At 48.3% G+C, this 14,349-nt stretch overlaps 2 protein-coding genes and 2 pseudogenes across 4 annotated transcripts in view; 3 read left to right on the forward strand and 1 right to left on the reverse strand.

Moving 5' to 3' along the window:
* The first annotated feature begins 280 nt into the window (after window positions 1-280).
* LOC120956291 (uncharacterized) lies at window positions 281-8,025 on the forward strand (annotated as a pseudogene).
* LOC120956468 (uncharacterized) lies at window positions 2,118-5,619 on the reverse strand (annotated as a pseudogene).
* A 135-nt stretch (window positions 8,026-8,160) lies between the features above and the next one.
* On the forward strand, window positions 8,161-9,428 carry LOC120956465 (pancreatic triacylglycerol lipase-like). Its single transcript, XM_040377946.2, has one exon. It carries the CDS (start codon window positions 8,333-8,335, stop codon window positions 9,356-9,358), a length of 1,026 nt encoding a protein of 341 aa, XP_040233880.2. The 5' UTR covers window positions 8,161-8,332; the 3' UTR covers window positions 9,359-9,428.
* An 806-nt stretch (window positions 9,429-10,234) lies between these two features.
* The window catches only part of LOC120955674 (protein unzipped), a 63,477-nt gene continuing 59,362 nt past the window's right edge, over window positions 10,235-14,349 (forward strand). For 2 of the 3 annotated variants that reach the window (XM_040376754.2, XM_040376755.2), the window contains exons 1-2: window positions 10,235-10,482; window positions 13,600-14,221. The gene's annotated coding sequence lies outside the window, so the exon portion shown is untranslated. The remainder of the gene's footprint in view (window positions 10,483-13,599; window positions 14,222-14,349) is intronic. The other variant, XM_049610407.1, reaches the window with a different exon arrangement.

A 14,349-nucleotide genomic window follows, 5' to 3' on the forward strand; every position in this document is an offset into this window, starting at 1 on the left:
AAATAATGTGCCCAATACGTCGTCATAATTATGATTTATCAAATCACAAGTAAAACGATATCCGTAAACAGGGGGTTTCATTTTATTTCTGCACAATAATCGTAATTCTTATCGGATCTTCGGACGGCCTATCGGACCACACTGCCAGCTCTATTGCGGTTTATGGTCCTCCAAAAATAACTCCAATTCTTCATCGATGCGATTAGATTAGTACACTATAGAGGGAGGTTTAGAGCTTTTGTTTGAAAAATCTATCGCACGTCACTGGCGTTCCGAATCCTTTCGACTTCATATAAAAACGAACCTGAAGGCCATTTTTCTTTAGTCAGCGGGGAAGTACCGACCCATGATGAAGCTTTTCGCATTGCTGATCTTGTGCGTAGCGGCAGGTAAGTGCTGATCATACTGTAGTAGTAAAACGTTATTTTATTGTTGTTTCTACTTCCACAACAGCTACTGCCCTTCCTCTTAATGAGGAGGTAGGCCCCGAGCATATTCCTGAACCGTACGGTGAGGATGGTCCGGAGCATATTCCTGAGCCTTATGGGGAGGATGGCCCGGAGCATATTCCGGAGCCCTACGAAGAGGTTGGTCAAGAGCACATTCCCAACGAAGAACAGGGTTACGAGTCGAACTGGCAGCTTGTCCCCGATGGTGATGGTCGTCTGCATCTGGTGAACACCGATCCCTTCAACCTGGGCAGCCAGGATGAGCCGGCACCGCTGTTCAACGCTGATACCGATACGATTTTCCTGCTGTTCACGCGTAACAACCGCAACAGTGGACATCGCATCACTCCCGGAAATGCTGGCACGCTTGGACCGCACTGGAACGGTGGTCGTCAGACGCGTTTCATTATCCACGGCTGGAACAACAATGGAGGATCGGAAGTGAACGTGGCTATCCGCAACGCTTACCTGGACCGTGCCGACATTAACGTGATCGTCGTTGACTGGGGTGGCGGTGCGCAGAACCCGAACTACGTCACGTCCCGCAATCACATCAATGCTGTGGGAGCTGCTGTCGCTCGTTTCATCGATTTCTTGAACCAGAGCGGAGGTATGTCGTTTAACAACGTGTACGTCACTGGACACAGTTTGGGAGGACACACGGCCGGTATTGTTGGCAAGCGTGTGACCCGCGGCCGTCTGAACACGGTTGTTGCCTTGGATCCTGCCCTGCCGCTATTCTCCATCAACGACCCTGGAAATCGTGTTGCATCGGGAGACGCTAACTACGTTGAGGTTATCCACACGAACGGAGGCCTGCTGGGTTTCGATCTGCCGCTTGGTCAGGCTGATTTCTACCCGAACGGAGGTCGCAGCCAGCCGGGTTGCGGTGTGGATTTGGCGGGTACCTGTGCCCATAGCCGTGCTCATCAGTTCTTCGCCGAGTCGGTCCGTCCGGCTCAGAGCGGATTTAACTCCATCCGTTGCGGTAACTACGATCAGATCTTGAACAACAACTGCGTGTCGTCGGGCGCTAACGCTCGCATGGGTGGTGAGCCGTCCAACATTGGCCGTGGTGTGAATGGTGTGTACTTCCTCACCACCAATGCCAACAGTCCGTTTGCACGGGGTTAACCAGTGATATTGCAAATCAATAAAGTCGAACATTTTTCAATAATTTTTTACCTTTAAATTTTACATTTCAATTTATTTTTTAGCACAACAATCACAATAGATATATTATACGAACAAATACGAACAAATTATAGTTTTTAAATGAAAAAGATGTTATGAAATTTGAAAGACATCAGTCGATCCACGATAATTATCGATCATCTATGAACAGTTTTTCAAACATGATCATTACGGCAACAATCTAAGTGGTCCAGATTACCTTATTCAACACGCTTAATAGGTTTAGTACATAACCGGGTAGGACAGTTAGTCCTGGTTATGAGCGATTGCAATCCCAATGGGCATGAGAACCCATTTCAGGTGCTGGCATGTCAATGCATAAGATGAATAGCTCAATGCATAGCACACAAAAGAACAAGTTCAAATAATTTTGTACATTTTGTATTAAATAAATAATAATAAAGTCTATTATTACAGCGATTGAATTGAATAAAGACAAAAAAACTACATTCAGAAAATATCCTACAGTTTGTATTCAAATATCATTCTCTATCTATCCTCTTGCAAATGGCGCTCCATCATTCGTGGTAAGGGAGTACACACCGGTAACACCGCGTCCATAGTTCGAAGGCTCCCCACCCATGTTCGCGTCCGGTCCACTTGGCGTACAGTTGCCCTCGACAACCTCCTGCATACTGGCGCATCTCGTAGCACGGAACGGCACCGAGCTAGTGATGGACTCTGCATAGTAAGCGGGCGCACGTCCATGAGCACAACCACCGGCAATGTCCGTTCCACAACCAGGTTGCGTACGTCCACCGTTCGGTGTGAACGTAGACTGTCCCATCGGCGTACTGCTACCCAGCAAACCACCATTGGTCATGATCATCTCCACATACCGACCATCGGCCGGGGAAACGGCATCCGGCTGTCCAAGAGAAAACAGTGGCCCAGCCGGATCGAGTGCAATAATGGTGTTCACGCGCCCATTCTGGCCCTTTCCGGCATTGCCGGCAACGTGCGCACCCAGACTGAACCCAATCACGTATATATTGTCCGTGGAAGCACCGGCAGCAACCAGCTGATCGATAAACGAAGCTACCGCCGCACCTGCCGGCCCGACAGCATTGCGGGCCGCAATGTAGTTCGGGTTCACAGCACCAGCACTCCAGTCGACGCTGATCATGTTGTAGTCACCGATGCTGAGATACCGATCGCGGATGTTCGTGTTCATGCCATCATTTCCGTTGCTGTTCCAGCCGTGAATGGTGAAGCGGGTCGGATGGGCCGGGTTAAAGTTGGACGCCGCAATGGAGCCGGCATTGCCAAACTCCAGCACCTGCGGTGTGGTTGGGTTCGAGCGGGTAAACAGCCGGAAGATCAGGTCCTGCTCGGGGACAAAGTTTGGAACGAACGAATCGTCGGGCAGAGCGTACGGGTTGGTATTGACGAGATGCAGTCTGCCATCACTGTCCGGTACGAGATGCCAGTTGGAGTTATCCACCGGGAGGGACGCAACGAGAAGCAGCTGCGTAGCAAGCAGCACAAATCCTGCACGAACCATGGTTGTCGTCCAAACAAAGTCAATGGTTAAACACGGTGAAAACAACTGTTTAAGTGGATGAAATGGGTCAACTCATTTTATAACCAAACCCATGGTGGGAGAGGTCAAGATATGACCAATATCATGGGAGATAGTGTTAATGCTGAAGGCGATAAAGCCTGGGGGGTCCAGTCCAATGTTTTGCTCCTGATTTAGGTGGGAATTTCCAGCCCTCTTACTGACGTCATGATGATAGTTCAAATATGCTGAGGGCTTTCGAGTAGAGTGGGACAACTTCTTCTTCTTTGACACGCTTAGACATCATAGTTGATCTAGACTTAACCTAATCTAACCATAATCAGATTAGAAAACAAACTTTTAATTATTATCATGGATCTAAATCGATCGACGTCTACTACTGCGACTACTGCGTCGCTAGACAAGGAACTAATTAATCTCTGTAGTCAAAACATTGTAAGGGGTAACGCGAATTACTAAGGATTGATTCGTTCCCAGTAGCGAAACTAGGAACTGAATACCAAGTAGGAACAGTATCAATTCTTGGACTTGAACAGATTTGCTATAAATTCCTTGAACAATCCAGGTACAGTTCTTGAATTAGAGTAAGTTCAGTATCAGTATCAGTGGGAGTTCTTGGAACGGTTGGGAATCAGTTTTAGGATCGGTAAGGATTTTGAGTTCCAGGTCCAGTTTTGTTTCAAGATAAGACGGATATGGGTTAGATATTAGTTCCAAGACCAAAGCAAGTTCACAGACTGGTATGGGATCTGTAAAAGTTCCAGTCGACATCGGTTTGAGATTAGTTCCAGGAACAATATGGCTTCTGAAGTAGTTTCTTAGATGTGTTTCTTGGGTTTAAGAAGTGCGTGATAATTGCGTTGTCTTTAAAAAAAAATAATGTCCGCATCCTGCATCAGATATATAACCCCCTTTACTGTATACACACGAAGTGAAATTGCGTAGCCCTGTAACCAGTCCAGAAGAACTGATATGTACTAAAATTAATTAAGAGAACAGTTTTCTGTTTGGCATTACGTCCTACGTGGTCATGCCGGCCTACACAGGCTTTCGAGACTTACATCGATACGTCTTAATGTAATTGACATCTTTATTTTAGAAGGTTTACACATTTTAAAGGGATAAGCTGTACAAGATATCCTACACAGTTCTGCTCTGACCCATCTATATCATACGATGAGTCTTCAAGAGACGCAATAATGACTGCATTCTTAAGCTAACGTTTGCAGTCGTTTGTTTATTGAAAAGGATTGTATTTACACACAGATTCGAAAACTATCTAACCCTGGGCAAACGGAGAGTTACCGTTGGTGGAGACGATGAACATGCCATTTACACCACGGCCCTGGTTCGACGGTTCACCACCCATGTTAGCATTGCCCGTTGGCGTACACTGTCCCGCCACAATCTCGCCATGGTTGGCGCAACGTGTCGCACGGAAACCAACAGTTGTCGAAACCGATTCCGCGTACAGTTCGTGAGCGCGCGAGTGGGCACAGTTACCAGACACATCGATACCACAGCCCGGCTGCGAGCGACCTCCGTTCGGGTAGAAGTTAGCATCCGACAGCGGCAGATCGAAACCCAGCAGACCGGCATTGGTGAAGACGGCTTCCGTGTACTGAGCGTCGCGCGGTGCCATAATATCCGAATCCGAAAGCGAGAACAGCGGTCCCGCCGGATCCAGACCGACGATCGTGTTCAGCTGCCCGTTCTGCATCTTGCCCGCATTGCCAGCCGCATGCGCACCCAAGCTATGTCCAATCAGGTAGATATTGTTGCGCGACGTTCCCGTGGCCGACACGAGAGTGTTAACCATGCGCGAGATAATGTCACCCACAGAAGCTACACGATTGCGGGCCGCAATGTAGTTGGCCGTCTGCGCTCCTGCACCCCAGTCCACGGCGATCACGTTGTAGTCTCCCACGCTGAGATAGTTCTGGCGGATATTTGCATGGAGCCCGGACGTTTCGCCACCGTTCCAGCCGTGGATGGTGAAGCGCGTCGGGTGCGAGGCGACAAAGTTGGAGTTCTGCACCGAGGCCGGATTGTTCCACTGCAGCACTTGGCCGTGGGCCGGATTGCGGCGCGTGAACAGACGGAAAATCACATCGGTCTCCGGGGTGAACAGGGGTTCGATTTCACTTTCGCCCTCCGGGATATCGTACGGATTGGTGTTGATCAAACGCAATCGGCCGGACTCGTCAGGAACCAGCTTCCAGCTGTCGGCAGCGTACGCTAAACGCAAACGAAGATATTAGTACCAACCAGGTAATAAGTTGACCGCCATTTCAGTCTATTACCTCCAAACAGCTGTACTGCGAGCAAAGCGCAAATAACAATCGCTGCCCTTGCCATGGTCGTTACCGTTGACCGTCACAGAGATCAAACTACATCAGCTAATCGATCGAAGCTTTTATACCGGTTCCGAATTTACTTATCACCACCGGGTAGCTGCCACTAGCGCATTATTAATCGGTTATCGTACCACACGTCACCTATGATATGAATTTGTGTTAATCTAGACGTCAGACGATTGGAACGATTGGTTTCGGCTTTAACATTGAACTGACCGCCAATCATACGTAGAAGGATTCCATGCCTTATCGTGAAATACATACCACACGACTGCATGTATGATTATCACGTGTCTCGTGGATTTGCAGCTCGAGGAGTATGCATAAAGTACTAAGACCGATTAGTAGATAAGCTGGTTGTACTAAAAATACATCTTGCCTTCCCAAGAGACATTTGTACTAAATTTGTACTTAAAAACTGCTCAATTGGTATTCGAAATGCCTTCGACTTCATGCTACATTCATTTTACTTTAGTGTTTGACGAAGGAAGAAGGCAAATGGCGCCATTATTTTGTGAAAATTTGGTGTTTAGGTGTGAAAAGTCAGTTTTAAAGGGGTTGTTCTAAAACTCACTTAAAGTGAAGCCCTTCAAGATATGGTTGAGGAACTAATTTAAAGACACTTAGCTCCAAAGCTCCATGTTAATGCTCGCAAATGTCATCTGGGCTGGCTATGCAACTCGACGCACAAGCAGAAAGTACTAAGACCGATTAGTAGATAAGCAGTTTGTGCTAAAAACGCGTATCCTACGCAAAGAGCTACCACACCCTCTCCGTTTTTTTTTTTCTCAACAGCATAGCTCAGAAAGCCAAAACAAGTTTATGAACTTCCTTCTCCTCGCATTTGTTTTGCACACACACATGACATTGTTGTTAGGTGCGAAATACGCACCGAAATTCCCTATCAATAAAACAATAAAAACACCTGCCCCCCAACAGAAGCTTATCACACATCCGTGCGACTGTCGCACGAGCGTATGTGCGCGAACCAATCGAAGCAGGCTGCAATTTTCATCAGCCGACAACAACACAGTAGCGCAGGACACCAATTGTCCAATTCGAACAGCTCCCACACCGCTTCCAAATTCCCAGTTTAATGTGCTGTGCGTTTCGACTCTCTCGAATCTACTACTAATCGGTGCAGGTGGTGATAAGGGGGCTCGTTCGTTGCCTTTTTTGTGTATACTTGCTTTCGTCTCCAATAGGACCTTGAGACGGGGAGGTGCGAACGCCAGCACTGGTGTGTTTTGAGGGTGCTATAAAACCGCCCTCCTAAACTACGGATTGCTGTCAGTCAGATTAAACCAGTCGACATCTGCTACCTGCTTCGAGATGTACAAGTACAGTGCCGTTCTGCTGCTGCTTGGGCTAGTGGCCGCTGGTAAGACGTTTAGGCTTGTTGGGAAACATTACGTTACTTACCTCAGCTTCTTCCACAGCTAGTGCCGCTTCCCTGTCCGCACCTGCCCCGGATAGCTGGATGCTAATCCCGGACGGCAATGGACGGTTACATCTGGCCAACCTGAACCCCTACAACATGGACGAAACCGTGCCGGAGCCTCACTTTACTGCCGCCACCGATACGATCTTCCGGCTCTACACCCGCAGCAACCGCGACACGCCACAGGTTGTGGGGCTGAACGATGCCGGTTCGCTGTCCGGCTCGAACTTCAATGCGGCCCATCCGACCCGCTTCATCATTCACGGCTGGAACAACGACGGCTTCTCGGAGGTGAACATGATCCTGAAGGATGCGTGGCTGGACCGGGGCGACTTTAACGTGTTCACCGTCGATTGGGGTGTCGGTGCGCAGACGATCAACTACCCGTTCGCTCGTGCACGTGTCGGTGCGGTCGGTAACGTGGTGTCGACGTTCATCAACTTCCTGCAGGCGAACACGGGCATCACGTTCGCCAGTGTCAGCATTGCGGGCCATAGTCTCGGGGCGCACGCGGCCGGTAATGCCGGTTTCTTCCAGTTCGGCCGTCTGAACACGATCTTCGGAATGGATCCCGCGCTGCCACTGTTCTCGCTGGACAGCAACGATCGTCTGACGCTGAACGATGCACAGTACGTGGAATCGATCCACACCAATGCGGGTCTGCTTGGGTTCGATCTGCCGCTGGGACAGGCGTCGTTCTACCCGAACGGTGGCCGTACCCAGCCGGGCTGTGGCGTTGACATTACTGGCGCCTGTGCGCACGGTCGTGCGTACGAGTTTTTGGCTGAGTCGATCGTGTCCGGTGGCTTCACGTCGGTTCGGTGCGGCTCGTACGACGAGATCCTTACCGGTAACTGCTCCGTGCAGGGTGCCAGCCGTCCGATGGGTGGCGAACCGTCCAACTTCGGCACCGGCACCGAGGGTGTGTTCACGCTCTCGACCCGTGCGGCGGCACCATTCTCGCTGGGATAAACGAAAAGAAGGAATCACGCCCCACACACGGCTTTTGTGTGTAATTGTAGAAATAAATAAGGCTTATATGTAAGCACGATTAATTATCAACGTTTGACGTCAGTGTCTGTTTTTTGGTGTGCGTGTGTATGCCCGGTAGCTGCTTTGTCATACGCCTCCCTCGAAGGCGTATTTTATTGCGTAGGGATCAAGCAGCAGCAGCGCGGTGTACAACTTTCTGGAAGGGAACGCCAGCAAAGGATTAGATAGCGTGCGCTATCTACTTTGCAGCGCCGGATAATTCCCCCTACCGAACGGTCGATAAGCTGCGCCCCACGCCGAGCGGAACGGAACGTGCTCTTTCTCTGTCCTTTAAAAGCGTCCCCCGGGGGTCCGCACTGGTTTAGTCGTCGCAAACATGAAAGCAGCTACGGTGATACTAAGCGTTCTTGGGCTCGTCGCGCTGGGCAGTGCTGCCCCAGTCGAGAGCATCCACCCGTGGGCCCTGATTCCCGACGGTAACGGTAGGCTGCGTCTGATCAACGTTAACCCGTACGATGTCCCCAAGGGTGACAATGAGGTTGAGCCGCTGTTCGATCCGCTGACGGACGTTGTGTTCCGCCTGTACACCCGTCGCAATCCGGTCCATCCGCAAGTGATCCGCTGGAACGATGCGGGTTCCGTTTCCGGCAGCAACTTCAATCCGGCCCATCCGACGCGCTTCCTGATCCACGGCTTCCTGGAGGGCGAGGATGCCAGCCTGCACTGGGCCATCAAGGATCACTTCATCCGCGTCGGTGAGTTCAACATCGTGAACGTGGACTGGGGCGCGGGTTCGCAGACGATCAACTACATTGCCGCCCGCAACCGGGTGGGCGCTGTCGGGGAGGTGATTTCGCGCATGATCAACACCATCGTGTCCGCTACCGGTACGTCCCGCAACAACATCAACCTGATCGGCCACAGCTTGGGCGCGCACGTGGCGGCCAACGCCGGTAAGCACCAGAACGGGCAGCTGAACACCATCATCGGTTTGGACCCGGCCGGTCCGCTGTTCTCGAACGGGCAGGCCGATCTGTTCGGCGCCAACGATGCGCAGTACACGGAAGCCATCTACACCAATGCCGGTCTGCTTGGGTTTGATCAGCCGCTGGCGCACGCCAACTTCTACCCGAACGGTGGCCGCTCGCAGCCGGGATGCATCCTTGATGTGGCCGGCATCTGTGCGCACAACCGGGTGAACAATTTCTACGCCGAGTCGGTTTCGTCGTCGGTTGGGTTCCGCTCGACGCGCTGTGCCAACCATGCCGAGATTCTGCAGGGCCGCTGTACCCCGAGCGGTGCAAACGCGAACATGGGCGGCGAGCCGTCGAACCGTGGACGTGGTGTGAATGGTGTGTACTTCCTCACCACCAACTCCAACTCGCCGTTCGCGCAGGGTTAGGGTTTTGCGCAAGCAAGGAGGTGGATTGATATTTTTCAATAAATATGTTAATGCATTTTGTAAATAGTAATTACGTTGAGTGTAAGTTTAGGAAAGAAATCATGAAGGGGCGAGTAGCGCACATCAACAAACCGTTACAACAAATTTCATTTGATGTCCTGCTCAATAAAATGGTTAACTGCTTACTTACTGATTAAATTACAGCCGTGAGAGGTATTTTAAAAGCACTCGCCTTCAATTAGCACTAAAAACGTAGGAAACTAATATCACCACCGGTACAAGCAAACAATTACAACTTCACACATTTGAAAGCACACGACGAATGGCGCAAGCAGCAGTTTCAATTGCATACATTTAGGCGCACTTGCAAGAAAACTCATATAAATGATTATTTTTTCAAGCAAACATAGAGAGCAAATGTGAAACAATTTCAAAAATTTGATACAATAAGTTTTGGTGCACAAGTATTGAGTAAATTGGACAAGATTTATTTTGCAAATCATAGCACGTGCCCACATTTTTACTTACAGAAAATTAATTATTCTTTGAGTCACGGTAAACAAAACACACTATCGAGCGACTTTCGGCCTAGGAAAGATTAACTGCAAAAATTAAACGCCATTTCAAAAACATCAGTTAAATCAGCTCCTTTTTGTAACTTTCCCAGGATACCAGATAAAGCAAACAAAGTAAATTATATAAAACTATAATTTTTGTTTTTTTTTTTACTTTATCCATCAACCAAAACGGTTTCATATTTACACACCCTGCACACCGGGTCACATGATGCTGCGTGATTTGCTCATTGTCCAACTTTGACAGCAGCGTGTTTGGAAGCTTCCGTTCATTCGAGCAATTCACTCGAGCTCCTTCATTGCAAAACATTCATTTCGAATCAGACCGCGAAGCCGAGTGGACGTACGTGCGTGTGCCTCGTGGAGTAAAGTTAACCGTAAACAGAGAAAAGCTACACGGTAGAGCTGGGTAGAGAAGTGTTTAAATTCGTTAAAATCATATTCAGAAAACTGTCGTGCGTGCAAGTGGAGTGATTTGGCTTGTGCATTTGTTATTCCCACGGAAAGAGCGCATATCCAGAGTTCAAACATTTAAAACGGAGGTGCATTGTAAGTGTCAATTGTATTAAATTCTTAAGTTGTTCAAGATTAAATGTTGTGTAATGCTTTTAATCTGTTTGATAAAAACTACCTTCAAAATTGTTCGTGAGTTGTGCAAAAGATTCGATCCAATGTGATGCAAAATAGACGCCGGCTCCACGTTCCAATCATTCGGCGTCGGTAGGATTCGTGACGGCGCCGGTCTCTAACCGCTTCGTGCCCTCCCTCTGTGTCTATGTGTGTGTGTGTGTTTGTATGTGTGTTTGCTTCCTTCCGGGTGTTGGCGCGCGCTCAGGACATTTAAAATCCAGCGGAAGGAAGGAAGGGCGGAAGAAACTGCTCCGTCACGCTCTCTGGTCCGAGGAGTACCCGACAGTCTCTCGCTTTCTCGCTCTTCGCACGCCTGCTTTGCCATTGGGGGGGAGTGTTGGTGCATGTGTGCGTGTGCGCGGGAGAAAAGCAGGATCCCCCTTTTTCCACGTATAACAGAAGAGGGTGTATTTGTGTGTGTGTGTGTGTGTGTGTGTGAGTGGGGGGTGGACTGCGATGGATGGAAAGCAACCCCTAGCTTGCGCACCCCTCCACATACCCTTGCCGAGCGTCGTAAAATAGCGCCCATGATAGAGGGAGGACCAACGTGCCAGTGGCGCAAAAAAAATCGATAGCAAGTTTGCAAAACTTTAGGACCGTTCGTTTTGGTTCCGCTGCTCCTTGTTGCTTTACCCGCGGGCAAACGGTGTTGGTCCTCATCAAGTTGGCGTGCGTTTTTTCGCCATCAAAGAAGCCAACATTTCGATGCCGATGTGTGTTGCAATCAAGGAGAAGAATGCGCTTTCCTGTCTTCGCTGTTCGCCTACTGTGACGGTTTGGTTGCGTTGCTTTTCTTTTTCTGCGTCGGTTTTGCTTCGTTGAATGTACGCCAAAGATCACAACAATCGAACGATTAGAGAAGCGCTTCTGTTTTGGCGCATCGTTTGGCGTATTTTTTCGGTTTTTCTTTCTTCCGGCGAATTAACCTTCTTGGCCATTCTACGGTATCAAACCCTGTAAGCGATTTTGATGTCATGTTTCCAAAGGGAAGAAAATGGTAGCGAGTAAAGAAAAAAAGTGTATAAAATAAAATGTTTCGAGCGGAAGAACTTGAAAGCTTGATGCGACAGTTGGATTTCGGTACACACAAAACGGTCGAAGGATTTTTTTTTTGTTGGAACTATGAAAGCACTTTTAATATATTCTTCTTTAAATACATTAATGACTAATGACGCTCAAAATGCATACGGAAGCGTAAATATGTTTGTATTCATTATTGCAATTTTAACGTGTTAAAATGAAAATGACCTTTTAAACACTTTAAATGCCGAAATCACATTTACTTGGAAGTTGGTGTTATTGACATCAAATTAATAAATATTGCAGCTAAGAATAGTTACACGAACAGATGTATAAGCCAACCTTGTAAACATAAGCAGATGGAAGAGATTTGTATTAGAAGCTTTTCCATGATACTTTAGGCCTAGTTCGTGGCTCAATATTTGCTGAACCTAGTTAAGGTCTTAATCTTTTCAGTTCGTGGAGAATTTTATTTTAATTCTTGAAGCACATCTCCTGAATCATTAATGAAGAAAAACAAACTAAATAAGTTGTTACAAAATATACTAATTACTTTGTTCAGAGAAGCTTCACATAAAGACCAACCTTCGAATGTGATAACATTCTCCGTTGCAACAGCATCCACCTCCAATTCACAACCCACCGCTAACTATCATAAAAGCATATGTCTCGCCAGTATGCCACCACACTTTACGCCGGCCGCCGTTTGCATTTCATCGTTAATTAACTCTAATCGAATCTAATGATAAGTAAGTTCTTTGGAGCATCATCTGCATTTTCGCTGCCCAGGGGGGGGGGGGGGGGGAGGTTCGTTCAGCAGCAGCAGCACCGAGAAGCTCTCCGCCCGATAGTAGATAAATTGTGTCCACACCACTTCCCTTATCGGGTGGTAATTAGTGCTTATGACACGCCGGAAGAGCAGCAAAAGCATTTGGGACCGAAAAAAGGGACAAAACCGCAGCATATAATGTCCTTTCAATGCTCGCCTGCTCAACCACTCTCTCCGGGTGGATGCTCTCCCTCGGTGCAAAATAGAATTGTGAGGAAAAGTTTTAACAAAAGTGCGGAAAACCGTCTTTAAAGCGAAGCTTCCCTCTTTGAAGTGGGTGAAATCATTTCTGGCTGGGGAGGGGCGACTGTACACAACACAAAGAGAGCACAAGAGGAAGCAACTAACACAAAGGGACGGGATGCTGCCGTACCTTCTTTAAACGCCCGCCGGAAAGTGAGACAGTAGCAGCTGGTGTGCCCGAAAACCCGTGCCCCAAAACGCGTGCTCGGTCGGTCCGGTCCGTTTTGAGCAAGCAGCAACACACTACCACATGGACTTTGCCATGGAAACAGCGATAGAACGTAGCAACACGCTCCAGCATATTTGCTCGCTGCTAACCTCACGCAAACAAACAACGTGCGCGCGGCTTTCGCTGAAATTGTACGGGCAGCAGGAGGGGGATCATCTTGCTGGAGACGCCAGGATGGCTGGGACGGTTGGGTTGTTCTTCTTTTTTTGTTACTTTTCCTCCACACCCGAAGGACACACGGATCTGTACACGAGTCCAGCTCGCCCCAAACGTGCTTCGGGATGTGTGTCGTCATCGGGATAAAACTCCTCCCGTTGCGCCTGTGTTGGTGTGGCCTTCGATCTTTGCACCGCGAGGGCTCAGGGAAGGCTGGAAGCAGTTTTTCTAGCAGCATAGCAGGCTGGGGCGACTAACATAAACAGCGCATTACTCACCGAAAACTCAGGCCGCCCTTGGGCGTCGGGAAACAGAGCGAGCAAGGATGTGTTGATGAGAGAAAGAGAGAAACTGTGTTCATCCTGAACGTGTGGTGATTTGTGGTGATGGGGCGGGAAAGGGAGCGTCGTTGGTTTGGGACAAAGGAAAACCCCGGGAAAACTGGTAGTCTCCCACTTACCCTTACCCCCAGCAGTAACAGCAGCAGTGGTGAGTCATAAATTAAACTCGCAATAACTCCTTTCCCGTTTTTCTCCTTTCTCTTTCTCTCTGTGTGCAGGATATTTCGTACCTTTGGTACAGGATTTTCCACAGGATTGGATTGGGAGAAGAACAGGACCGGAGTGTCCAGTTTTGTTGTCTGCTTTTAGCGCGCGCACTGCTCTTGTGCATCCTCAAATGATTGTGATTGTGTGAGGAAATATTTTTACATTGAGTGAAATAATTCTTCCTGTGGTTTACAAGTGCAATTGTGCCTGTGTGTGTGCGTGTGTTCACGATTTGTTATTGTGAAGGTGTTAATTAAGAGCAAGCTGGAAAAAAAACGTGTTCGGTCGGCGAAACAGAGTAAGAGTTTCGCCATCGAATTTGCAAGCGTGTTGGTGCAGCCAAGTGCAAAGTGTAACCCAAGTGAATGTGTTTGTATGTGTGCTGAAAGGAAAAGCGGTTTGCGAAAAGAGTGAGATTCAGAATTGTGAGGTTCCGTAGCGGAACTGTCGTGTTTATCTTTTGCGGATAGAATTGTTTTAGGGGAGATATACACTTAAACCGTAGCAGCGAGGCCAAAAAGGATTAATTTGATCGATCCGGCACGTCGATATACTGGAGGAGAAGAGCGGAAGTTCTAGAGTTTGAAGACAACCGACTCCACACAATTCTCAGCATTTTTGGATATCCTTCTGGTAAGTACAATTTCAAACATTCCAATCATAAATTGTACTAAACTTAACGCAATAATACGGTTCTTTTTACCCAATAACTAAATATTGATCTTATTTATGGTTCGGACGAGAAACAGATGCACGTCCGA

Source organism: Anopheles coluzzii, chromosome 3 (genome assembly GCF_943734685.1).
Source record: "Anopheles coluzzii chromosome 3, AcolN3, whole genome shotgun sequence".
Lineage (NCBI taxonomy): Eukaryota > Metazoa > Arthropoda > Insecta > Diptera > Culicidae > Anopheles > Anopheles coluzzii.